The 24869-nt window shown below is 54.3% G+C and overlaps 6 protein-coding genes across 6 annotated transcripts; 3 read left to right on the top strand and 3 right to left on the bottom strand.

The window, feature by feature from the left end:
* Nucleotides 1-136: 136 nt before the first annotated feature.
* On the top strand, nt 137-1582 carry BZA05DRAFT_331542 (uncharacterized protein; the record flags this gene model as incomplete). Its single annotated transcript, XM_051480595.1, has 2 exons — nt 137-448; nt 596-1582. 2 exons carry the CDS (start codon nt 137-139, stop codon nt 1580-1582), a joined length of 1299 nt encoding a protein of 432 aa, XP_051343416.1.
* Nucleotides 1583-5832: 4250 nt separating this feature from the next.
* On the top strand, nt 5833-7598 carry BZA05DRAFT_102668 (galactosyl transferase GMA12/MNN10 family-domain-containing protein). The gene is made up of 3 exons (XM_051478485.1): nt 5833-6691; nt 6774-7137; nt 7200-7598. Exons 1-3 carry the CDS (start codon nt 6006-6008, stop codon nt 7452-7454), a joined length of 1305 nt encoding a protein of 434 aa, XP_051343415.1. The 5' UTR covers nt 5833-6005; the 3' UTR covers nt 7455-7598.
* Nucleotides 7599-10045: 2447 nt separating this feature from the next.
* On the top strand, nt 10046-11388 carry BZA05DRAFT_384314 (uncharacterized protein). The gene has a single exon (XM_051482311.1). The coding sequence runs from the start codon at nt 10143-10145 to the stop codon at nt 11169-11171; it is 1029 nt and encodes a 342-aa protein (XP_051343414.1). The 5' UTR covers nt 10046-10142; the 3' UTR covers nt 11172-11388.
* A 1973-nt stretch (nt 11389-13361) lies between these two features.
* BZA05DRAFT_102378 (uncharacterized protein) lies at nt 13362-14607 on the bottom strand. The gene is made up of 2 exons (XM_051478484.1): nt 14163-14607; nt 13362-14109 (listed from the first exon to the last, which is right to left on the bottom strand). Exons 1-2 carry the CDS (start codon nt 14403-14405, stop codon nt 13531-13533), a joined length of 822 nt encoding a protein of 273 aa, XP_051343413.1. The 5' UTR covers nt 14406-14607; the 3' UTR covers nt 13362-13530.
* A 5956-nt stretch (nt 14608-20563) lies between these two features.
* Nucleotides 20564-21114, bottom strand: BZA05DRAFT_102336 (uncharacterized protein). The gene has a single exon (XM_051478482.1). The coding sequence runs from the start codon at nt 21029-21031 to the stop codon at nt 20651-20653; it is 381 nt and encodes a 126-aa protein (XP_051343412.1). The 5' UTR covers nt 21032-21114; the 3' UTR covers nt 20564-20650.
* BZA05DRAFT_102350 (uncharacterized protein) lies at nt 21115-24729 on the bottom strand. Its single transcript, XM_051478483.1, has 2 exons — nt 23522-24729; nt 21115-23405 (listed from the first exon to the last, which is right to left on the bottom strand). The coding sequence occupies exons 1-2, from the start codon at nt 24611-24613 to the stop codon at nt 21198-21200; spliced, it is 3300 nt and encodes a 1099-aa protein (XP_051343411.1). The 5' UTR covers nt 24614-24729; the 3' UTR covers nt 21115-21197.
* Nucleotides 24730-24869: the final 140 nt, after the last annotated feature.

Here is a 24869-nt window from a genome sequence, read left to right as displayed (position 1 = left end):
TCCTCCTCTCGAGTCTCCCTTCACACTAAACTACCCCTCCGACTCCTTCCCCCCCACACGCGCATCGAGCCCCGCGTTTGTACCAGCTCCTGTCGTTCAAAAAACTAAAACCACACAAACTCCAATTCTCAAAAAGATGTCTCTTCAGAAGATCTACACCCGGTTTCTGAGTGCCCCGAACATTGATCAGCTCGACCCTGCCATCACCTTCCACTACATCACCACCGCCATCTCTGTCAACGGCCCTGATGCGATCGTCAAGCAGCTAAAACGCGAGAACCTGAGTCAGCTCAAGAAGCGCGTCGAGAAGGTTCTGGCTTCCGTCGAGACCAGCGACTCTCTTGTTTTGGAGATTGAGACCGAAATCGAGTTCCTCACCAGTGGCGCGAACTGGCTGCCCGGCCTGGATGACAACTTCCTTGCTGACCACATCCTGCGCTTCCCTGTTGTACGTTTTCCTTTCCTTATCTCCTTTGTTATCGTTTTGGTTCGCCACTACTTATGGTCCAAGTACCTATGTGCATGCTACCATACGCGGTTACGCGAAGGGCGAATTTCACGTGATTGTTTCAACTAACTCTATTGTCCCTTGCAGGTCCACATTGTCAATTTCAGCCATGGTCGTATTAAGGAAGTTCGCCTCTACTGGGACCAAGCGAACCTTCTGAAGCAACTCGGTGTCATCGGTCGTACCGGTCGCAACTGGCCCATCAAGGACGGTGGCGAGCAGGTCAAGATGATCTACGAGTCAGTCGCTCGCCAGGCATCTTCTACCTCCCTTGGCGGAGGTGTTCCGGAGACGGCCGAGCCTCGATCGCGCTCTAAGGGTCCCGAGAGCGCCACACGCGACCCCCACGCATCGCTTCATCTCTTCAACTCAGCTGAGGAGCAGCAGGAGCCTGCCCAGGCCGTCGTGCCTCCTAAATCACGTGGTTCTTTCTCTCAGGGACAGACGTACGATATGGGCAGACACACGAACCAAGAAGAAGAACCCATTAAGAAGCCGAATGCGCAGGGAGGAAACCACGGCAAGAACTCCAACTACTCTCACTTCGAGTTCGGTACCGCGGGCGACGAGGAGGAAGCCGAGATTCAATCCAGAAAGCAAGGAAAGAACGCCATGCCTACGAGCGGTGCCTGGGGTAACGACGACTACGCCACCCCTGAGAAGAGGAAGCCGCAAACCAACCGCAACCTCCGTTCCTTCGCTTACCCGGAAGATGATGACGACGAGTCCAATGCCCAACGCGGTTCTGTTCTGTCGAACGTTACTAACGGTCGTCGTGCCAACGCTCACCACTTCGATATCGGTGACAACTCTCCCGCCGACAAGCCCACTCGTGGCAATCAGGGGCGTCAGCAGCAGCAGGAAGAACAGGACGACCAGCACGACTTCTATTCGCAGTTCGGTAGCGAGAAGACCACCACCGGTATCCGCATTGCTGGTAACGGTCAGGGGATGAGCAAGGCGGTTGCCAACCCCTACAGCGTCTTCGACAAGGATTCGGGTTCTAGCAACGCCCCCCAGCAACCCAAGTCTGGCTACCGCGGGAACAGGAACACCGACCACTACAACAACTAAGTTGCAGAAGAGGTCAGGATGATTCGATGAAGTGTTGACGAACTTCAAAGCTTCATCGAGGTGTTTTTTTGTCTACTAGAAGGGTGGAAACGGGGCATATCGGGCGAATCACATTCACTTCTCTGTTTGTTGCTGCGGGGTGGATTTTGTTACAAAAGTTTCTATCTTTATGCCGCTCCATCATCTGTGCTGTTCCATTGATTATACCTTTCCTCCGTCACCCACTGTAGTTTGAGGCGGGGTTTTTTTTTTCTTTCGATTCTTTCGATTCTTTACTTGTATTTCGTACTCTAACCAGCTTTAGTTTTTGCGTGCTTGTATGTGTGTATGGTCAGGGATGGGGGGCGGGGTGTTGGAAGCGTTTCTTTATGTCTGTCGAGCACTTGAAGATATCTATTGCTGTTGCGGATCTTGGTTCTCGTTGTCGTTCGTGTGATGTCGTGCCATGCCATCGTCCGTATAACAGGGGTACCGCCCAACACTGTGATATGGGCGTCTGGTTGTCATGACTGATCACTCGGTGTTGTGTTATGACCATAGAATGTATCGCTCCGTTATTTCATCAATGATTAAACCTTAAAAAAGCTCCATCATTACCGTTGGAAGAGCCAGTAGAAGATCTTGTGGGTAGAGAAGTTCATAAGGAGACGGAGGAAGGGGAGGGGGCAAGGGTAGTGTTGACTGCGGTTGGCCGTTCGTTGGAATAATGGATCCTACTGGTAGCTCATCGAATGGAAGGAAAATCTTGAAGCTTCAAGCCGCCTCTTCTCTAATCGGTACTATTCTAGTCCCTTGGAACTCGGGGCAGTCATGTAAGAAAGAGGACAGCGTGGACGCATCGTGGAGTGGAGGGCGCGGACTACTAGGTATAACTACAGTAAACAACGGTATTACCGGTCTATACTATCGAGTCATGTTTCCAACTCTACCTCGAAAATAATGCTCGACTACTATCCCCCAGGCAGTACATATATCCAGTTCCATCCTTCTAGCTTCCAACCCACTACTCTACTCTACTCTATACCCACCCCCTCCCTCCGCCATCTCCTACCCACAACCTACCCCCAAAACGCCCTCCCCTCACTCAAACAAACCTCCCACAGCACTCCCAGATGCGTCGGAAGCTCAATGACGTACTCGCCCTTGGCCCCAGAGAGCGTCATATTGCCCCTGCCCATTTGGCTGGGACCGGCGGGGGGCGGGGGGTGCATGGGGTACGTGGGGTGCGAGGGCGAGGGGGTGCAGAGGGGAGTTTTTATGGGTGGGGAAGAAGGGGCTGAGGGGATGGGGATGGGGAGGGGGCGGGGGGGACTATGGGGGATGGGGAGGGAGATGGGGACTGGGACGGGGATGGGGTCGGGTGATGCGATGGTGCTGCCGATGAGGGCGAGGAGTCGGAGGGGGAGGGGTGATGCGAGCGTTCTGCTGAGGAGGGTGAGGGCCAAGAGGCCGAAGAGGGTGAGCGGGTACATGATATGATTTTGTAGGTATATTTTAGCCAGAGATTCTGGAGATGAGGGTTTACCACTTGGAGTCGGGGGATGGAGGGGAGGTGAGAGACAGCTGGGTGAGGGACGGGTTATGAAAGCGTGGGGAGGAGGATCGAGTTGGAGCTCTTCATGAAGGTTGAGACTTGAGTTACGGGTTTCGAGACGGACGAATTTCTGCGGCAGACTTGGAGCTTGCCGCGACTGGGGTGGTTGAAGAAGCGGGTCTGTATGAGTTTCGTCATCTTGAGTGGGAGTGTCTAGGACCGGTTGATATGCATGGGATTCCTACGGCGAGTAGCTGTGGATCCGGTAGGTTCGATAGGAGGATGGGTGGGAAGGTAGGTGGAGAAAAGGCAATTCGGAACGAAGCTGGCAGCTTCGATGACGGTAGTTAAAGGCAGTGCTTTGGTGGTACGTATCTTTACCAGTAGAGGCGAGCACGAATGGCAGTCACCGGAAGTTCGGTCTGAACCTGGCAATCACTGGGGGCACTTGGAAATGAGCGAGTCTCTTTCCAGGTTTCTTGAGAGCCAACGTACCGGAGCTCACCATGTTCAGCTCAACGGTTAACTCCTGAGGCTTGGGCTTTAGATTCAGCCCTACGTGCTCGATGTGCCCCACCACTCTATTACATACACAAGTGACGAGCTTCTCTCGGTGAATCCCGTGGAAAAGCTTATTCCAACCGAAGAGCTGTCCTCGACGTGGTTTGCGGTAGCTACCATCTATCGATTGTGTTCTCACGTTTTGTGTATAGTACCCTGGATTAGCAGCAGGGTAGGGGTTTTGGGGTCGCTATTTGTTCTCCAGATCGAATAGATCGTCATATTGCGATGCGGACACGGGAGGGCAGCGGCCAGCCCCGCAAGATTTCCGGTGGTTGTTTGTTCAAGATGCACCGAGGAGATGTGGTCAACGGTCATCGTGGTCAACGGTCATCGTGGTGAATTCTAGACCCTATTCGGGACAGGCAGCTTGGCAAGGAGTTTTGTGGCGTCGAATGGATCTCCATGGGTTGCCGGTCGGTGCTCTACATTGAACGCGCTGGATGCTGCGGCTGGGTGGTTCTCGCATGGGATTCTGGGGGCACAAGAAGGTTGATGCCATTATAGTTAGCGTTTCGGGAGAAGCGGAAGGCGAAGAGCACGAAGAGAACGAAGAGGGGCATCGCGAAGATATACCGTAGGTGCCTTGCATGCCTACATCTTAAGTATGTAGCCAAGACGCCTCCTGCCACTCTGCACTCTACAGTTGGAGTGGAAATGACCTCAGGCACGCCGCTCTTTCTCTTTCTATGTTATTTGTTTGATCGTCATGGCAGTCGACCTTGCTAGATCACGGCTCACCAGGCACGCTGCTCATCATCTAATATAGAGTATGCTTACTTGTGTTGGCGAGTGCTGCGAACATTAATGACCAGCAACAGACGGCAAGTATCATAGTAAGCAGCGAGCACATGCCGCAGGCGAGCCACCTATTTGCATGGTAGTTGTGGAGAGCGAAGTGAAGTCTACTAGCAACTGGTAGCTGAGAGTCTGTGCAGTGGGCCCACGTCCGTTGGCTCCCGATTGCCTCTCCCAAAGGCTTGGAAAGGGATCTACCTGGTGCTAAGGAGACTGGCAATGGTGTGCGTGCGCATAGCTCAGAGTAAGATGTGTCAACTACATGCCGTATCTCTCCCGTCTCTTCCTCTTCCCACATCGTTGCCCCTTGGTTCGGATTCACCGTCGTCGCACTCCCGCAGAACGCATCACGAGCAACGAAGCGAATCAAATCGACACTGCGACATCGCCTGCCACCGCGTCCCGCCTCCAGCTTCCGCTTCCGTTTCCGCTTCCATTCGATCGCAGATCCCGTCCTCAATCGAACAGACCGGTCAATCCATCCCACGGTGCCCATTCGCATCAGCGAGCGCGAGACCACCTGGCAAGACCGTATTGCCGCCACCACCGCCACCACCGCCACCACCGCCGCGCACAGAGTCGAAGGGAGAGCGCAATTCAAAAGCAAGGGATTTCAACGCGTATACTGTCTTTACCCAGAAAACAGCCTGGTCGCACACTTGTTGATCCGACGCGTCCGGAAAAAAGCGCCTGTGTTACCTGAATACCTATTCGAAGCTCGCATCCGTCTTGGCAAAGTCGGTTGGTCTCTTGGAATCGCTGCCGCTTCGGACACCAGCTGTCACTGTCCGTCCGGTTTCTGTCCGGTTTCTCTTCTGTGGTGGGTGGATGTTCCATGCTATCTGTCTTGTTCTGTTTTCATCCGCTGCCTTCCGATGCCGATTTCCGTCTGGCGAACGTAATAATCGGCCCCCTCGGACGCTTCCCCTGTTGTTTTGTGGTTGGGCCGTGTCGTAGAGTACGTACTTGGACACTCTGTGCCGCGATGATCTGGAGCAGACACCCCCGACCCAACCCTGCTGTGAGCGGGATACCCCCCGACCCCCTCCCTGCGAATTTCCCCTACCCTCCCCTCACATCTTCACAAAACACAACACAGTACATAACCCGTTTCCACTCTCTGAGATCACACAATCCTCATCTTACTCCCGCTTGCCGCATGCGGGGGCCGTTCCTGTTCGTTTCTGCTTTGCTTTGCAGCCTTTGAAGGTCGGAATTCAAGGGCGTGGGTGGGGGAACAGAGACGGTCGGAGTAAGCTTGCAAGGGAGGTGCCGAAGGCTGAACTCGTGTTGCGTGGTAGTAATAGGTGCAGGAGAAGGCGATTGCTTGCCAACCCAAAAAAAAAACACCCACACCCCGTTTAAACTCCTTCCGCAGTCGTGGCTTCTCTAGGACGCGCCCGTCGCCGCTCTACCATCGGTAGCAACTCGGGACCCCCTGACCTCAACTTCCACCCGCCATCGTCGTCGTCCATCTCGAGTGGCACATCGCAGTTGCAGCACACGCTTCCACCGATTCCACATACGCCCATGGGGAACGGGTCAACGTTCTGGGGTACGGACGGCGCCGAGGGCTCCCGATCGGCCTCTCCCGCGCCGGTGCTCCCCATCTCTCGCTCTCATTCCCCGGCCAACAGGGCCGCGACGGGCGATGGTTGGTCAGCAAAGTACGGCGGGGGCGGGAACGGCTACGCTCCCGGCGCACGTAAATTCCTGGGGAAGCATCTGCGGAAGCTGTCCACCTCGTTACCGAAATACAATCGCAATCCCATGTCACCACCGGTGGGCTTCACGCCGACGACCCCCTACGGTCGAGGTGGGGGTGGATTCTTCTACCGGGCGAGGGCTACTGTGTCCCGGAGACCCCGGCTAACGTCGTTCTTTCTGCTGCTCGTCGGATTGCTACTGTGGACGTTTTTGCGCCTGCATCACAATCCCTTATCGAATCGACTGCGAGCGGCGAGCGGTGGCTCCAAGTTCGTTATCATCTTGGCCGCGAATCAGGGAGGTGGTGTCATGACGTGGAAGGGTGCCAAGGAGTGGGCTGTGGAGAGGGATTCCATCGCGAACAAGAAGGCCTATGCCGAGAGATGGGGATATCACCTCGAGATCAAGGACATGAGCACCAAGAAGCGTTATGCTCACGAGTGGCGAGAGAGTTGGGAGAAGGTCGATGTCATCAAGCAGACCATGCGACAGTACCCCAAGGCTGAATGGTGAGCATCATCTCGCGCGAGCAAGCACCGGCGGCGGCGGCAGGCGGTATTCAGCAGCTGACTGGTGGGACGGGGAATATAGGTTCTGGTGGATGGATCTGCACACGTTCATCATGGAGCCCTCGATCTCGCTCCAATCCCACATCTTCAGCAACCTCCAGAACGTCACCTACCGCGACATCAACGTTTACAATCCGTTGAACATCACTCACCCCCTGCCAAAAGACGAATTCTTCTACGTCGACGATGTTTCGAGGTCGCCGGTCGGAGATGACAAGGCGGAGAGCATCAATATCATTGTTCCCCAGGACTGTGGTGGTTTCAACCTCGGCAGCTTCTTCATCAAACGATCCGAGTTCAGCGAGCGACTGCTCGATATCTGGTGGGATCCTGTTGGATACGAGCAGAAGCACATGGAGTGGGAACACAAGGAACAGGACACTCTGGTAGATTACCTCCGAAACAACGTTTCGTGCGAAATGAATCGGCAGTACTGACACTACACTAGGAATACCTCTACGCCCACCAGCCCTGGATCCGAACCGGCACCGCTTTCATCCCCCAGCGAATGATCAACTCGTTCCCTCCCGGCGCGTGTTCCGACACTCCCAACGACCCGCGGATCTTCTACAACGAGAAGGATCGAGACTTTGTCGTCAACATGGCCGGCTGCGAGTGGGGTCGCGACTGTTGGGGAGAAATGGCTAGCTATCGCAAAGTGAGCGAGAAGCTGAATCGAGGGTGGTGGAGCCGGCACTTCTGATTTGAAGTGGTGGTTTTTGAAGTTTTTTTTCTTTTTCTTTTCTTTTCTTTCTTCATTTCTTTTGTGACTTTTTTTTTCTTTTTCTTTATTTGTGTTTTAAAACTTTTTTTCTTCTGGTTTAGGATGATGCTTTAGAAAAGCCGAGAGAGAGACAACAACAAAATAACTGCTGTGTAGTTTGCAGCGTAATGATGACCACGACGCTTACTTAGTCAGTTAGCTACAAGTAGATTCGGGGGCTCGACTGGGCTGGGCTGCCAGTTTGTTTATATATCTCCTGTCTACTCATGGGACGGTATGATCTGGTATCTAGGGGGGACTCGGGAGGGAGAAATGGAAGCGGCTTCAACTTGTTCTTTTTCTTTCGGCTCTTGTCTCTTTTTAAAAATAGTCGGTATACGGGCGGCGATCGGGGCGGAATGGGTTATTACTATATAGATGGCGAGTTGGTTTTGTGTTGGGTTTTTGTTTCCATATTGCACGTGTGCGTGCGTGTGTGTGTGTGTGTTGTGTTGTGTTGTGTTGTGTCAGCATGGCAGAGTCATGAAGAGTTTTGGACGGAGGTCGGTTCAAGACTCAAGAGTGGCGGTGAACGAGAGAGAGATATTATTCTTCCTCAGTGCTCACAGAACACGCCGCCGCCATGCCTAAATAAATCCACGTGCAACGTTCCTTTACAAACTAGTACCCCGTCCCGACTCCCGAGCAAGTCTCGACTGGAATCTGAAATCTGAAATCTGAATCTGTAACGCAAATTCGAAATCCTGGGCTGAAAAACTTGAAACATGAAACATATCCGATCGCCGGTGGGCTATTTTGGAACTGCGGCTGCAGGTTACAACTTGTAGGTATGATGTGCAGCGATCCACCAGGAACGCTTCGGGAATGTGAGGGGTCGATTTCGCGTCCTATCTGGATCCCATTTGGGCAGTGCAGGCGTGCGCATTGGGGGGAGGAGGGGATGAGAGGGATGAATGAGGGGGATGAGGGGGATGAGAGGATGAGAGGGATAGTCGTTGCTACATACCTACGACGTAGCATACATAAGGCATCGCACCTCCCACCTACCGTAGGTACCTAACGCTATGTAGAGTACCGGTACGAAGTACACTACGTACCTCCAAGCGCACATCGTATCGCACGGTACGTATGCTCCGACCCAGCAGACAGGCACTTCGAATTCGCTTCATAGAATCCGCCTCTTGGAATCTGGTCGTTGCACCTGTAGGCGCGGAGAGCTCGCTCGTTCCGGGAGGAACCTGAAACACCCTGCCAAATGGAGTTGAAGATGTCGACGTCGACCGTATATAGCTCGGACTCCTAGCTAGCATGGCGCTTAGAGTATAGAACATAGACCATCCCCAGCCACAGCCCGCACATCGACGTCGACGTCGACGTTAACCTTAACTAACGTTGACGCTTGCCGCTGGGGCAGGGCAGGGACAATGAAAGCCTCTCTCTCTCTGTCGGGGCGGTAAAAAATCCGCAGCGGTGGCGGTCGCTCAAGAGTCCTGCAGAAGTCAAAAGAGCGCTGTCGCGCCCCCGTGCTGCTGCCGGTGGTGGTGTTGGTTCTCTTGGTTCTCCTCTGTTTTGTCTTCTTTCCTTCCTTCCTTCGTGCTGCCAAACAAACGGGTTTTTGTTTTTTTGTTGATGTCGACAGCTGTGGTCCTGTCCATCTCCTCACCCTCCTCTCCCTTCTAGTCGCTCGGATCGACTTTGTATATACACTTCTTTTTCTTCTTCTTTCTTTTCTCGTACAGCAGTTTCGGCAGGCCAGCTCCTCCGCCCGATTCATCTCGATCACACGCGCACTTGAAGTGCCCATTACTACTACCCGAGATTCGGCTTTAGCTAGTGATTGCTGTCGCTCGAAATCACTCGACCCAACCCATCTCATCCCATCTCAGCTCACGAGGGCTATTGACGGTCCGCGGCATTCGGTTCGTTTGTTCGTTTTCCTTCCTCCTCCTCCTTCTATTCCCCGACGCACGGAGGAAACATTTCACCACCAGCGATCTCCCACACTTCCTTCCAACACCACCAACCTCATACATACACACGATGCCGTCCCCCTCCCCCACCGCGAGCGCCCAAAACGACCACCACTCAGAGCAACATTCACCACCACCGCCACAGCGACGGCAAACACAATCGCAACTGTACGAAGACCTAGAAAAAGAGCTCACGACGACGGCGACTACAGCACCTACAGCACCCACAGCACCCACAGCACCCACAGCACCCACAGCGGCGGCGGCGGCTGCGCACCAGCGGATGTCGCAATTCAATTTCGGCTTCGAGGCTGGCAGCGACGCCGGCGCACGTCGAACCAGCAGGAGGGAGGAGTCCACCACAGCCCCGGCCACGGCGACGGGCTACCTGCACGCACCTCCGCCCGAAGAAGAACATCCCGAGGAACTACCGCCGCCTTACAGCCGCTTCGTTGAGCCGCCGCGCCTGCCCTCGCCGCCGGAGGCAGCACGGTGGGCGCCCAGACGGGGAGTGTTCCACCACTACCACCGCAGCGAGCCGGATGTGGAGGCTGGAGCGCGCAGGGTGAGGATGAACACGGTGACGCTGGACGACCTGCGGGGCGAAGCTGCGGGGGAGGAGGCGCGGCGACGACACGAGGCGCGGCAGCGGCGGTGGGGCTGGGGACGGTTTCTTGGGCTTGGGGGAAGAGCAGGTATGAGCATGGAGAAGCGGCACAAGCTCGACAGGGCGCGGCGGTGGTGCTTCATCGTCGTGCTGGTGGTTACGATTCTTGTGGTTTCGATCGTGGGCGGTGTGGTGGGCTCACGGAACTGGAAGAAATCCGTGAGCGAGAGCGCGAGCTCGGGTACGGCCGCGGAGCAGGCGGATGGTGCGGATACGGGGCCGTCGCTGCCGCTGGGATCGGTGCTGGTAAGACCGTTCCGCGGCGCGGATCGCCTGTCGACGTGTGTGGCCAGGTCTTACCAGTGGAGCTGCGCCCTGCCGCCCGATACACGGGTTCCTACTACCACCGCATTGAACGACGACGTCAGGGTCCCCGAGTTCCGGTTCGTGATTAAGCGGCGCGACGCCACCTCCGAGTCCGGGCCGGAGAGCGACTGGATCCCCGTGCCGCGCTCGGCCCCCAACACCACCGACTACGAAAGCGTCTCCTCGGTCGACGGCGTCAGCGACGCAGGCGAGGACTCGGACTTCTACATCACGCTGATCACCAAAACTGCTTCTAACACCAGCACTACAGCGAAGCGAGAAATCATCCGGGAGGAATCGCACATGCTGCCGTTCGCCGTCGCCAACCAGCCGCTGCGACTGTTCGACCGCGGCCTGGAAACGGAGCACTTCGGCTTCCACGTGTATTTCGACAAGACGGTGCAGTTCGCCAACGAGTCGCGGCTCGCCAACAGCCGCGACATGGGTGGCGTTGCCGCCGCGGACTCGGGTTACAGGATCCAGTGGAGCAATACCCGCTTCAAGGTGTCAATCTTCACGAAGCAGACGGCTGGAAAAACTGTCGAGACCGGAGATGACTTGGCAGAGCTGGACCTGCCCGTCGATGTATGGGAGGACCGTGTGGGCGGGGATAAGTTTGGGCGTACAGTCACGGCGTGGGTGCTGGACGCGGATGGTGCTCCCGAGCGGAAGGTGGGGATCGCGGAGAAGCGGGGGATTCGCACGGAGGAGAGGGGCTGCTACTGCCATTGGTCGAATTATCGCAAACCTTAGAGAGCGGTGGGGGGTGCGGGACAATACGAGATGATGCAATGTATAATAAGTATACGCTTTTCAATGCCTTTTGCGGCCGGGCTTTAGATATTCCGCTGGTGGTGGTGGTGGCCGGGCTTTACATATTCCGTCGGGCAGGATTTTAGATAACCCGAAGGCGGAGACAGACTCTAATCCAGCCTTGCGTATGACGCAACACAACACAACACAATCCGACAACAACAGAGATCATTCTCATGTGAATGTGATAGCACATAACCATAAGCTTAACCATATCCGCATTGCCGGTATGTATCACATCATCTGTGCCCCACCCACCCAACCCATGACCACGCCCTCAACTTCCGTGCTCAATCCAACCCATTCACACAAGTACCGGTAAGCATGTACCTACCAGGCTCCCACAACGCTACCACAACACAACACCAACAAAAAACACCCAAACATCCATCCATTCCCATGTGATTCCTAGCCGGCACGTAACGACGGGTTACCGTACGTAGCAACGGCCCGCCCCAGCCTACCCGCCCCCACCCCCCCGGTAACCAACGCTGCTGCTCACAATCAAGGCTTACTAGTTTCCTCACAACGTCCGCCCTATTCTTCCTCTTCCCCACGGTGATCAGCGATGATTACGCCCAGCCCAGCCAGCCCGCCAACGAGCCAACGAGCTAACGAGAAGAGTCAGGACATCCGCATTCCAGCTGCCAGATGCCAGGAACCTTACTCTCGCCCTGAACACACCTACACACCCACCCACCCCACCTACCCTGACTACCTACACGCCGAACACAGCATCAGATGTGATCTGCAGTAAGCCCTGATCTCGCCTCCCCCGCGGGCCCTGAGTCCACGGCTCGGGATTCAACCGGACGGTCAGACGGGATAACCTTTTTTCCACGCACGGCTATGCCGGTTTGATGCAGATTTCGTGGGGGGGGGGGGGGGTGGGGGGTGGCGAATGGACGAGTGAAGCCCTATTCTGGAGTAGGGGGGGGATATATAGTGAGGCGGCAACGCGGGTTGTGATGAGGATGGGATGGGATGGTCGCTCACGGCATGTCACTCGGCAGACCGCCCTGTTTGAGGCGTGCTGTTTGGCTGGCTCCCTCCTTCGAACCCCCACTAAGACGATGACCCAGATGACAATGGTTTAGATTACGTGCGAACTGATGGGTGAGTACACCAGCAAATAAACCAACCAACAAACTAAGCCCCGACCCCGACCCCATCCCCCCGTCATGGCACATGGCACATTGCACACAACACAGCTCGGCCTCGTATCCCGCTGCGAGTAATTGATCGCCCGCAGGGCCCACTTGGCCCACAAGATCCGCAGCGACCGGCCAGGGCTGTCGAAGCCCGTAGTTCCCTCCCATCCATCCGTACCGGCAACGGAGCCACCAAAGCCTCTCTGCCGGTGGGTGCGGGGGTGCGGGGGTGGGGGGTGGGTACATATTCCCTCGCCCTCTCAGCTCTTGCTGCTGCTGCTGGTCCCGTCGGCCGCGTCGGCGACGGACGACGATGCTCCAGCTCCGGCTGTGATATGTGCGATATGTGCGATATGTGGACGGCGGATGTGGCTGCAGATGCTAGATGCCAGCTGTCAGCTACGGACCTGCGGACCTGCGGTCCTAAGGTCCTAAGGTCCTGCGGAAGAATGCCATCTCTGACTGACGTGGTCCGGTTAGGATTGGGATACGAGATCGAAGGCTGCGAGGGCGAAGGCTGGGTGGTCGATGTGGTCGATGTGGTGGATGGGAAGGGGCAGAAACATGTGAGAAAGACGTGTATGGCATGTATGTAGGATGCAGGTATGCACTGCTGCTGACGGTTGGACAGAGTCACGCCCCCCTCCCGGCTGGCTGGCTGGTTGGCTGGCTCGTGGGGCAGATGCAGCAGATGGATGGACGGGACGGGCGAGGTACACTGGCTAGCTGGCTTGTGGAGCGGATGCATGTGGAGAAAGTGAAGCGGATGGATAAGTGAAGATTTCAATTTGGTAGTACGTATAGCTAACATGACAATTTAGAGAAGAAGAAGAAGAAAGAAGACGTACACGGAATTCGAAATGGCAGGACCAACACACAATAACCTCCAGCAGTAACAAATATCCTCCCTCGGTCGACAAAACAAACGCAACAGGAACGAATACAAAAAACAATAAACAAAACAACAGTCAAGAAAACTTTCTGCGGACTCGGATAGCACTGGTATCTGTCAATGTCCACAGCTGTGGTTGTTGTAGCCACACCCCTTAACTGGAGGGAGGCTGATGGTGATAGGGAGAAGGAAAAGAGTTGAAATATCTTCGACAAACAAATTCGACCGAATTCGGAAAAACACATCTGATAAGTGGTTACACAATACGAACTGCCCTTTGCCAACGAAGGGTACTTTCCGGCAGACCTGCAACGAGTGTATGTGGATTGAGAGAACAGTGGTGGTGGTGGTGTTGACAACTAGGTGTTGCCAGCTCTGGGATCATTATTCTTTCTCTTCTGCTCGTTGTCAGCTCTCGAACTGGGAATGGGAGTGAAGAAGAACCAACGTTCTGTTGCTCACTCGCATCGTCGAGGCGTCTGTGGTGATGCTTCCTTCCGGATTCCGCTCTCTGGCACCGCCGGCGCTCATGCTCCATGGTTACCGTATTGCGGCGCTCGCCACTACACACATAATCATCTCCGGAATCCTCTCCAGAGAGCTCTTCGAATCGAGGATGAGGGTAAGCCGCACATTCCAATGGTCCAGCTACAGTTCCCAGGAGGCAATCGACGAGCGGGTTGTCTCGTGGAGTTGCAGGAAACTCGGCGGCGCCGAAGCGGGCGCCAGGGTGGAAGATGCGGCCGTGAAGGTCGTGCTCGCTGAGGTAGAGGTTCAGAAGATAGGGCCTCTCTTCGGCGGTACGAGCCAGGATCTGTCCGGTGGGTTCAGGATCCTAGACTGGGCGTCAGTTGACCGGACAGGCAAGGAATGGGAGGTGGAACTCACAGCGCGCTGGCTGGGAAGGGGACGAGCCACTGAGAGTGTGGCCCGAGGGATGCTTCCCTGTCTATAAGGGTAGGGGTAGGGGGGAGCATTGTTCCTAAGCTCTGGGTTGTTCCCGTCAACGTAGAGGAGTCTACGTTGGCGGTGCGGCTGCTGCTGGTGGTGGTGGTGGTTTTGGCGGTGATTGGGCGGTTGATGGCCGTAGAGAGAGCGAGATCCGGTGAGGTGCGGGAGTTGGCGAGACATCTTTCCGAGTGGATGATTTGGGATGAAAAATGAAGGGGGAGATATATGTTAAAACCAAGTAGGAATGTATGGAAGTAGACAGGTATGTCTATGTGCGGTAGGATGTCTACGGGATTCCGTGGAAGGAGAGCAAAACGCTCGAGATTCAGACCAGATTATATAGCCCCGGAGAGGCAGAAAAATTACCGTAAGCAGCACGGTTGTACGAAGCAAACCGGACGCAGCAACAGTCAGGAAGAGCTCACTGCGGCAAAACACATTCCGTGTGGATTCACAGTAGCACCACAGCCTGGTTTTGGACGGCGTTCAATCAAGTGAAATGCGGAAGGAGTGGGATTATGCAGCTTTGCACGAGTGCCCCGATGGAATTCCAGTGGGGGTGGTGGTTTCCGGAATGAACAGCCATGGGAGTTTTTTTCCAAATCCCGGTACGGACGTCTGGCCGTCTTCTTCAGGAGGGCTTGCCGGTTCGCATCGAGTGCGCACCGAAGAAACCAGCTAGCCTGAGCGGTCCGCAATGTTTCGAAGTGCGCACCGATGAAACCAGCCTGCGCCAGCGCATGCAATACGTACCTAACCTAACCTATCATACTTACGTGGTTCCGCCACCCATCGGGGCAAAAGTGATAGGATCGAGTGCGCGTCAACCGTCTGGAAACTGATATGCAAGGCAGCTGACGACAAACAGGGTTTCTTCGAGAATAGGAAAGCTGCCGAAAAAGTTGCGGAAAACAAGCGCCGGAAAAACGAACCACTCAGCACTCGCTGAAAAGCCCCGCCTAAGCCCGGCGCTGCTATGTATGTGGACTGTGGACTCGAGGCGCATGTGTATTATGTGTGTGGGTGTGTGTCATCCTCTCCCATCCCCCACCAGATACGCACGCCCTAACCCACCCTCCCCCAGAACTCGTGCGGAAGTCGACCGGAGGAATGCAGGCAGACAATGTTGAGGAAAAGCATGGCGGTCCGGACCTCAGGCTGTGCAAGTCCAAGCCAATCCTGACTGAGCAACCAAACAACCAGACAACCAAATAAACAGACAACCAGACACACCGAATTCGGACGCAGCAGCAATCAAACCATGGTCGAGCACACTTGCATTACATGCCATGCCGGCATCCTCCGCGGTCTCCCATCACTGGAGGAGCTCTCGTCCGTCGCGGCCTCGATACGCAACCTGGAATATGGGGGCGAAGGAAGAAATGGATGCCGTCCATCGATCCCCACCTCCAAATAACCCGTAGCGCCCTCAGACCCCCGATTTCGAGTCGCGAAGAATCCGATGCGTCACATTACAATTCAGCGTGTCTGCGGTTGCTGGTATGTAGTAGGTATACATACCCGAGAACATACTCGCATATCTGCGTGCTTATGTACCGTAGGTAGTTGCTGAGTGCTTCCCGCTTGTGCTACCATATTGCCCCACATTCGCTTATGGTAGCGTCGGTGACCTCCGCGTGGCAAGCTCACACATCAAGTCGTGAATTCACGATACCGCCTCAGAACCCATCGTCAGCTTTCTAGGGCACCAGGCTCGACTGCACCCTGCCCAAAGATCTTGGGGGTCTCCGGAGACGAGTACCGCCAACTAGCTGGCTATTCGTCACGGAACTCGATGCGAACATTCATGTGACGAGCCGGTCGTTCAACTACGTATACCATCGGCCAACGTCGGATCCGCGGATTTCCAACACACGCGTGCTCTTCGCTGGAGCCGAAATTTTTCCCCTCTTCAGCATTGCTCCCGCGGCTGAAGGATTCGTTGCTTACTCTATCCCGTGCGCGCATCGTTCGAGAACTTCAACATCCAGGTGCTCCTCCGAGTGGGGTCCCCGAATCCAATCTACCTATCGCGAGAAATCATGTACACTCGCGTACGTGCATCTGTGTGTACCACCAAGCACGGCTCTGAGAAGCCAATCCGCGTTCTTTACTTTCCGAGGAACGCATGATTCCCCACGTCGAAGAAAAGAATGCATAGTGGCCAGCATAGCCATTTACTTCGTTCAGAGGACTGGATGCCGCGTTCTTTACTTGCGGTGGAACGTCCGGGTCCCTACGGTTGCTCTTCAAAGAAAAGAAAGCATGACAGAAAACCATTCCCTTCATTCAGAGGACTGGACGCTGCGCTCTATTTTTCGTATATACGTCGTGCATACACACCTACATGCCCTATCACCCACCGTATACACCCTCCATGGCAGTGCAGCTGGTGAAGGAAAAAAACGCAGCCCGAACTTCGAATGGGGAATAGCACCGTGAAAACACGGGGGAGAATCTGTAACGATATGCACAGTTTGCAGAGTATGTGGACACCCTACCTACTGAGCACTGCCTTGCAGATAGGCAGAAAAGCGAGGGTTCGCGCGCGCTGCATACAGGAATAAGCAAGTAAGTAATCGAGCAAGCAATCGAATAAAAAAACAAGCCGATTTATGTGCGTCGAAACCTGCCAAGAATCACCGTGGGGATCGGAGCGGCGCCGGACTGAGTTGGGCAGGGTCCCGGTCTGGATTGTCGGGACCGATGCTCGGCTCTCAAGGCTCACTGCTGGGTGGTATATCGTGGTGTAACATCCATCTCTGACAGACTGACAGGACCAGTGCAACCACCGGGAAGTCCCGAATAGGTAGTTTGCGTTCACACTTCTTTGGACATTTGGTCAGTCAGCCTCGGACTTGGTATGTACTCGCTCAACAGAGACGTAGGTACATACGTAACCACACATCTCGAAGCCGTAAGTACTCATAAGCAGTAAGTATTTGTGCTGACGAAGCCAAACCTACTGTCGAACTCTGGGGTCTGCACTAAATGCCGCCGGCCTTTTGTTATCCGGATATTTTTATTGGTGCTGTACCCTACAGACTACAGTGATCAGAGTTTAGACAGTGTATTCGGTCCAAAGTCCACGTGGCAGCCTGCGGGCTGTTGGACATACCGTCTGAGTGTAGTTGTAGCGTAGGTAGTACACGAGCATCATACCCAAAGATGGTTTTCTCAGCTTGTTCCGAATTAATCCAATCCAAACATCCATGCTCCCCGCAGTCTGGTCCTCGCCGTCCTCGCCGTTCTTCCTCCTCCTCAGCCTTCTCCCTCTGTCCCCGCCCTGTTTTCTGCCTATATTAGATTGAAGTTGATGTGTGCAATCCTCATCATCCATCATCCTCATCATCCTCGCCATCTCTCGCCATCACTCCGCTTCTGCTTCCGCTTTAGGCTTCAAGGCTCAAGCAACCAGGCCCCGACTTCCAAAAAACCGTCCTCTGAGTCGGTGTTGGCATCGTACATATGTACACTTTCCCGACCGTATATACTAGGTATACAAGCCTCCCATCATCCCACCATCCGGCATGTAAACGCACCGTGACGACATCGAGTCATCGACCGTGCAGAGTTGATCCACTAGTACTGGTATATGTCGGCGACGAAACCACCCTAGTCCACGAGGTGCAACGAAAAGGACCATCGTTGCGCTCACATCGAGGTAACCGTACCGAGAATCCGAGGTATGCTGTAGGTTGTAGGCTGTAGGTTGTAGGCTGTATGTAGAGGGCATACTCTACATACAAGTGCTGTTCGTGGCTACCAGTGTCCGCTGTCCGTGGGCGGCGAGCGGGGGGCGGGGGGCGGCGGGGTAAAAAAGCATTGTAGCCCAGTCCAGCCCAGCCTATGTAGCACAGCACAGTCCCAAGGTGCAAGTCTGTGTGCAGGTCTGTGTGCAGGTCTGTGTGCAAGCCAGTGTGCAAACCAGCGGCCTGCGGACCCCAGCACTCGAAGAGTGTCGATTCCGGGACCGGCGGACCACGTGGTTGAAGGGCCGGGTAGGTATGTAGGTATTTAAGTACCGTCTCATCTGTAGGAGTACATGTGGCATCCAAGATCCGTGGGCTCGCTGTGGCTGCTGCTGCTGCTGCTCCCGGGGCTCGCTGTGACTTGAGGGAGGGCGGAGGGCGGAAGGGGAGTGGTTCCGCATCATCAGCTCGCATTCGCATCTGGCCACGGCCGATGATGGCGGCGGTTCCCAGCGCGCCAAAAATCCTGGCACCCCCAACTTCCAAGCGCGGGTTTGCGCCGTTCGTGATCGCTCCGCGCGCATGGCGTTCGCTCACTCGCTCACTCGCTCACAAGACATTACTTCCCCGAGCCTGAGCCTGAGCCTGAGTCTTGAGGGTTACATATTACATACGGACCCACCGAGCAGAGGTGGTGTCGTTTCAACTTTTGCGAGGGGGCAAGGGGGGATACCTGCACGAGTTCGCTGCGTGCTGCGTGGTTCTGGTTGTGTCTGCCGCCTGCGGCCTGGTGTCTGGTGCCTGCGGCCTGCGAGTCCAGCGGAATGTATTGATGTAACTACTATCTTTGCTCAGTCTACTCTACTAGATAACAGTTCCTGATGAGATTGTAGGTCGGGTATATAATATCGCGTAAAGGGCGTCTATCACAAGCAGGGTTAGTTACCGAGTCTGGATCATGGAAAGCACTCGGACACGATCGAACTGAGTAACTGCCAGTATCGTAATAATTCGTTTCCACTCCAACCGACCGCTTTCCACAGGGGGACCATTCTTTCAAGAGACGTATTTGATAGAACATTGAGTATTGGGGGCCGGCCACGATACTTCATAACCGCCGCCGTGGTCGACGGCTAAGAAGTAAGAACCAGTGACACGCCGGGAAGCAGCCGTTGATGAGAGTGCACTGCAGTCCATTAAGCAGATATATAAAGTACCAGGTCAAAAGTTTTCGTACACCTCCCCAAAAGCGCCACCACACCACAGACATACATCTCTATAACACAACAACCACAATTAAGAGAGTACTAATAATTGGCATATATCATGAATATATACTAATAAAGCTTCAATGAGATTTCCAGCTCGCTAGGCGGATTATTTTATGCGAAGTAGAGTGGCTTGGCGGATTTCCCTTTCACTGAGGTAGGTGATTTCCCGCCATAGATACAGCAACTATAAGGTAGTATAAAAATATGTGGACCATTAGAAGGTCTTCTAAATCAGGTAGAGAACCTCGATTGAAATCGGCGCATAATTCTAACTGGTGGTGGTTGAGTAATGCGGTATGGGAGAGAAGTTGGTGTTGAAACTGGTTGTCACGCAATAATTTTGTATGGGGGCCCATACAGAATCTGAAATCACTCTCCAACCCGTGCACAACACCGTACCAAGCGCCACCAATTCGAAGTAAAAGTTGTCAGACTTCTTATATGTGATGCATCTTACGATTCTAAAGCTTCTATGAAAGACTCGATTTTTTTTCCGCCACGTGAAGGGTGGGTTTTGGTTACTTGAAAATGGGCATTTTTGGTGTATTTTGGTGTAAAAAGGCCATCGTACGAAAACTTTTGACCTAGTACTTTATCATCCTCTCGCACAGCGGCCAGACTCCAGAGCAACAACATTTGACGTCGGTCATTTCCGTCACCTACCTTGTATGACCAGGAGGACAGACCTTTGATCTCTCTCTCTCCCAGCAAAATTTACGCCGCTACATAGATATATAATGTTAGAGAGCCTATTTCTACTACCTCACACAAGTTGCTCTGCGGAAGAGCCCACTTGCCGGATGGATGCTTTTGATATCACTCGCTGCCTTCCTTTCTGCAATAGCCAAAAAAAGATTGGGTCAACCTTAGTAGGGAGGTGTAACAAATGTACAAGCGCCAGGCATGGAGGGGATAGGGTGGAGAGGGGGGTGGGGGGGACATCAGTCTATTATCGCATACGGCTTGCCGTAGGTAAGTATTTTATTTTTGTTTAATCATCATTGTATTCGACATTGACGAGTGAGCACCCGTGACAAGCACCAACTACTATTTATATCCCCAAGACATAGCATTGGAATCTGCGAGACAGACGGCAACAGACTCACGTTCCATATCTCGATGCAATGCAAACACGACTTCTACATACAATGTAGTACATACATCCTGCGCACCCATAGCCCTCTTAAAGACACCAAGATTTCCCGAATCACGACCAGAAAATTCGAAAATCAAAGCTAATAGGTTCCTAAACCATCTCTCTACTACCAGTAGATATACCTCGTCGTAGATCCCCTCGGTCCCGTCCGCCTCATCCCTTTTCCTTTTCCTTTTCCTCTTGAGCCACTCGACAGACCGGTATCCATCGTACACCCTTTGCATCATTCTCCATATATATTTCTCCAGAACTTTCCGCGGCAAATCCTTAGAGCTCAATAGAATACCTACTTCCTAGCAGACAAAATCAAGACAGAAACCAGACAAAAACCAGACAGACCAGACAGACAGAAACCACAGAAACCACAGAAACCACAGAAACCACAGAAACCACAGAAACCACAGAAACCACAGAAACCACAAAACCAGACAAAAACCAGACAGAAACCAAAAAACCAAAAATTCCAGTTGCCAGTTGCTTGGTATATGGTATATGGTATAGTAAATCCAGACTAGAACGCAAACACATACGGTATAGACCGAACCCAGAAGAAGAACAAGAAGACAACAATTTCATGGCGTGGTGGTTGGGGAGGAGGAAGAGGGAGGAATGATATGAATCCAGCCAGGTGAAAACAGAAAAGGTAAACAAAATAGCAAAAAGAGCAGGCTCGAGAAAATAAAACATAACACATTACGACGTTGTCCCATCCCATACATTAAACGCAAAACCAAAACCAAAACAAGACGGAACGGAACGGACGAAGAGGAGGGAGAAAGAAGACCATGTTGTACAGAAGCAGAAAAGAAACCACCCGTACAGAAAAGAAACCAAGCCAGACGTATCCGCGCCCCTACGCCCCCGTACCAAAACCGACCTCACTCCCACCGCCCGGAATCTCCGTATTTGCCATTGACACGCCCGCTCCGCGCTCAACATCGTAGCGGATAGTAGTAGCCCCCGGGAAGTGTCCGAGCGCACTATCGGTGAACATCTCGGGCGGGCCGTCTCTCCTAACGCGTCCAATCGTCAACTCGACCTTGTAACCAAAGATCTCGACCTTATCGCCGCTAGTATCCTTAAACAGCACGAGTTCGTCGCCGTCATAGAGCCGACCCACGCGTTCGCCACCGCCGTATTTCCGTCCGTTGACGTAGACACCGCAGCGTCCGGCGGCCTGGAACATTACGACCATGTCCGGCTGCGGCCTCCACTCGCCGATGCGCGACTGGTTGGGATCCATCTCCCTCTCGCCCAAGTGGTTGATCTGCAGCGCGAAGTGCCACTTCGAGATGCGGATGTCGTCTGGGCGGATCGTGCAGCCGGTTCCACGGCCGATGCTGACGAGCTGTTCGACCAGCGCGATCGGCTCCTGTGAGACGCTCCCGGGGAGCGGGAGGAGCCGGCCCCACCGCAGGAGAGGGACGCGGAAATGCGTAGTCGACTCTTGCGAGCACACGGACTGTGTCGCCGGGAGTTCGTCATCTTCGGGTTGCGGGACGCTGTGGAAAAAAATCCTGGGTTGCGTGTTGGTCGCTGCAGACGATGGTGGTGGTGCCCGTGGTGAATTTTGTGTCGATCTCGCCGACTGGTGCCCCAAGCTCTCAGGCGAGAAGTTAAAGTGCGCATTGTTAGCAAATGAGAATGGCGATACCGTGCTCTGACCTTGGTTGGGCTTGACTGAGGGTGGTGTGCATGGCGGCGCATTGGCATTATTATTGAGCGCCAGCCGCGAGAACTTATTCTCTGTAGCTCTCCGCCGGGGTGTAGTCATGGTGGCTTTCGTTCGTCGAAAGCCCCGATATTCGAATGCCTCTCCCAGACGCTGGGTCAACTGCGACGACCCATCATCTTCGCTATCCGAGCCGTCAAGCCCGCCAGCAGGGAATACGCCAGAGCTTCCTTTGAGAGAAACATCGGCCTTCGCTCGCTCTATGACCGATATGCCGGTTTCCCCCTGCGTAAACTCCTGGCGAGAATTGATGAGACTTTCAAACACCTCGTTTCCAGAGCTTGCATAGTCTGAAGATTGCGAATTGGCGTGGGCGTCGAACATATCATCTCCCTCCACCTGACTAAAGCTAACCCGCGACATGCCGCCTTGAAGCTCGGTCTCAACGCGCTTGTCAGCAGCACGAGGGGTTGGTAGACTACTGGTGTTATCCTCCTCGTCAGAACATCCCGCAGGTGTGTCTTCGCCCGAGTCCTCGGCATCTTCATCGTCGTCCTCGTCCCCGGCCGTCACTTGACGAGCGGATGGCTGAACTTGTGACGAATCGTAGCCGACGCCAAGGACCTCATCCTCATCGTACTCCATCGAGGCACTCTCGACCAGATTCTCCTCAAAGATCCACGGATGGCGCAAAGCCTCGGTCTCCATGATGCGCATCTCGGGACGAACCTGCAGCAGCTTGCCGAGGAAATCGACACAATTGTCGTTGTCCGCTCCCACCATGCTCCTGAGCTTGGTCTCGTCGAACATACCGCGGGTTACTAGCCGGCACATTTCGTCTTGGTTCTTGCCTTCGAACGGTGGGCTGCCGCACAGAAGACAGTAGATCACACAGCCGAGCGACCACATGTCGACTGCCTGGTTGTACGGCCGCCGATTCTTCTTTCCCTTCGGGGGTCCAGCCTCGTCCGCCGGGAGTCTCTTCCGTTTGATGTTGCCGTCCAGGCCTTGCGCTTCAGCCATCATGGCGCTCATGTATCCAGGGAAAACTTCAGGCGCCAGATAGAGCATAGTTCCACAGAACGTCCTGAGGAATGTTTGCTCGTTGTTGACCATCTTAGCAAGACCAAAGTCGGAGATCTTAACGATCATCGGGTCCTCTGAGGCGATGAGTATGTTGTCCGGCTTGAGATCTCTGTGCGAGATCCCCATCTCGTGGATATACTTGAGACCTCGTAGCACCTGCGTGACAACTTGTTTGGTCACATGTTCGGGCATTGTGCTGTGGTAGTTCAGGTAGTTGTTGAGATCGCCATGCTCGATAAACTCCATCACCACATAGACGTGCGTGTCATCCTCGAAATAGCCTATGTACTCGACAATATTGGGCTATTTAAGCCAACCATCAGCATATGAACGTTCTCGGCAATATGGGACGAAAACCACGGTACCCAGCGTCGTTGCGGTTGAGACAAGGTTCAAGACAAAGACAAGGCAAGACTTACGTGTTTCAGACGTTCGAGGATATCAATCTCCTTCTTCACCCCCAGGTTTTCCTTTCCTATTTGCGTCGCAAACGTCCTCTTCGCGATGGATTTGACCGCCACGACATTTCCGTTCTGCCTCTCGTACGCCTTGTTGACGGTAGCGAAAGCGCCTTTTCCGATCTGCGAGGCGAGCATATACTTATGATCACCACCCCACGATATGGATCCTGACGGCTCGCGGATGGTATGAACATCGCGAGTCTCGATCTGTTCCGGACGACGATGGGCCTCATCGGGGCCTCTGCCCGCGTTACGCTTGAGGGCGGCCACGTTACGTTGCTGAGGACTCTGAACAAGCCCAGGCGGGGCATCGCCGACACGAGGCAACCCCACGTTCGGTGCGGGACTACGATTGGCGCCAGCGAGACGCTGATTCAAGTTCATGGAATCGGGTCCTTGGACTGGCTTCAACCCCCTTCCGGACTCCCTTGGTACCCGGACAACAAAGCGGACCAATTCGTCATCCTTTCCGGGGCAGATGAAGATGACGCTTCCAGGGCTCAGAACTCGCTTTTGTCCCCACCTGCTGGTTTTGGAGAGGAGCTTGTCGTCCACCCAGGTACCGTTCGTCGACTTGTCTTCAAGCATGAGAGCACCCCTAGCGTTTACATATATTCTGAAGTGTGTGTTCGAGATACGGCGATTATTTGGGTTATCGATCATCAGGATGTCGCATTTGAAAGGATTCCTACCGAACAGGAAACCCTGCTCTGGATCCTTCGGTCCTGGGTCATGTCGAAGAGCGAGGTCGATCGTAGTGCTCTCCTCATTGGTCTCGATCTGGGTGGGCTCTTGGTCCTGTGGGTCGTCGGCGGTGGATTCGTCCGACGCTGCTCGTCCTTTCGCACCATCTTCCGGCACCGGCAGCCGCACGACGAGTTTCCCGTTGGTGCTCGCTCGGCGGACTATCGCAATGGCGGCTGGCGAGCATGGATGGAGGAAACAGACAACTCCTCGGTAGTCCTGTCCGTCCGATGGGGGGATGCCGTTGTGCGGCGGGAGTGGCTGGGTCGCTGGTTGGGTCAACTCTTCCTCGTAACTGTCGTCCATCGTTGCTGGCTATCCGACGTCAAATCGCAGTGGGAGTAAAAGACAACTAGAATACCCGATGATGGCTCGGTTAGTCTTGTTCGAGGACCCGTCGGTGGAGGCAGTGAATGGTTAGGATGTCGAAGGAAGGCAATTGATGGGGAGGGTCGGGGGGTCGGGGAGGATGGGGTATATATATCCACTTACATCCGTCTGAAAAGTGAACCAGACAGGGAGGAAAGAATGATTGAATTTTGTTGGCGAACGACTGCGCACA

The sequence above is a fragment of the Tricharina praecox genome (genome assembly GCF_024521635.1).
Source record: "Tricharina praecox strain CBS 144465 chromosome Unknown BZA05scaffold_2, whole genome shotgun sequence".
Lineage (NCBI taxonomy): Eukaryota > Fungi > Ascomycota > Pezizomycetes > Pezizales > Pyronemataceae > Tricharina > Tricharina praecox.
The sequence above is the reverse complement of the archived record's forward strand: the minus strand, read 5'-3'. Positions and strand labels throughout refer to the sequence as shown.

What these genes read in the sequence shown, in the direction of transcription:
- BZA05DRAFT_102336 (XM_051478482.1), bottom strand. Translation starts at nt 21,031, where the DNA reads ATGTTTTATTTTCTCGAGCCTGCTCTTTTTGCTATTTTGTTTACCTTT.
- BZA05DRAFT_384314 (XM_051482311.1), top strand. Translation starts at nt 10,143, where the DNA reads ATGAGCATGGAGAAGCGGCACAAGCTCGACAGGGCGCGGCGGTGGTGC.
- BZA05DRAFT_102378 (XM_051478484.1), bottom strand. Translation starts at nt 14,405, where the DNA reads ATGTCTCGCCAACTCCCGCACCTCACCGGATCTCGCTCTCTCTACGGC. An exon ending in CCCTTCCCAGCCAGCGCGCT is followed by an intron (nt 14,110 to 14,162) that starts GTGAGTTCCACC and finishes CGCCCAGTCTAG; the next exon opens with GATCCTGAACCCACCGGACA.
- BZA05DRAFT_102668 (XM_051478485.1), top strand. Translation starts at nt 6,006, where the DNA reads ATGGGGAACGGGTCAACGTTCTGGGGTACGGACGGCGCCGAGGGCTCC. An exon ending in CAGTACCCCAAGGCTGAATG is followed by an intron (nt 6,692 to 6,773) that starts GTGAGCATCATC and finishes CGGGGAATATAG; the next exon opens with GTTCTGGTGGATGGATCTGC. An exon ending in ACAAGGAACAGGACACTCTG is followed by an intron (nt 7,138 to 7,199) that starts GTAGATTACCTC and finishes ACACTACACTAG; the next exon opens with GAATACCTCTACGCCCACCA.
- BZA05DRAFT_102350 (XM_051478483.1), bottom strand. Translation starts at nt 24,613, where the DNA reads ATGGACGACAGTTACGAGGAAGAGTTGACCCAACCAGCGACCCAGCCA. An exon ending in TCCTCGAACGTCTGAAACAC is followed by an intron (nt 23,406 to 23,521) that starts GTAAGTCTTGCC and finishes TGGCTTAAATAG; the next exon opens with CCCAATATTGTCGAGTACAT.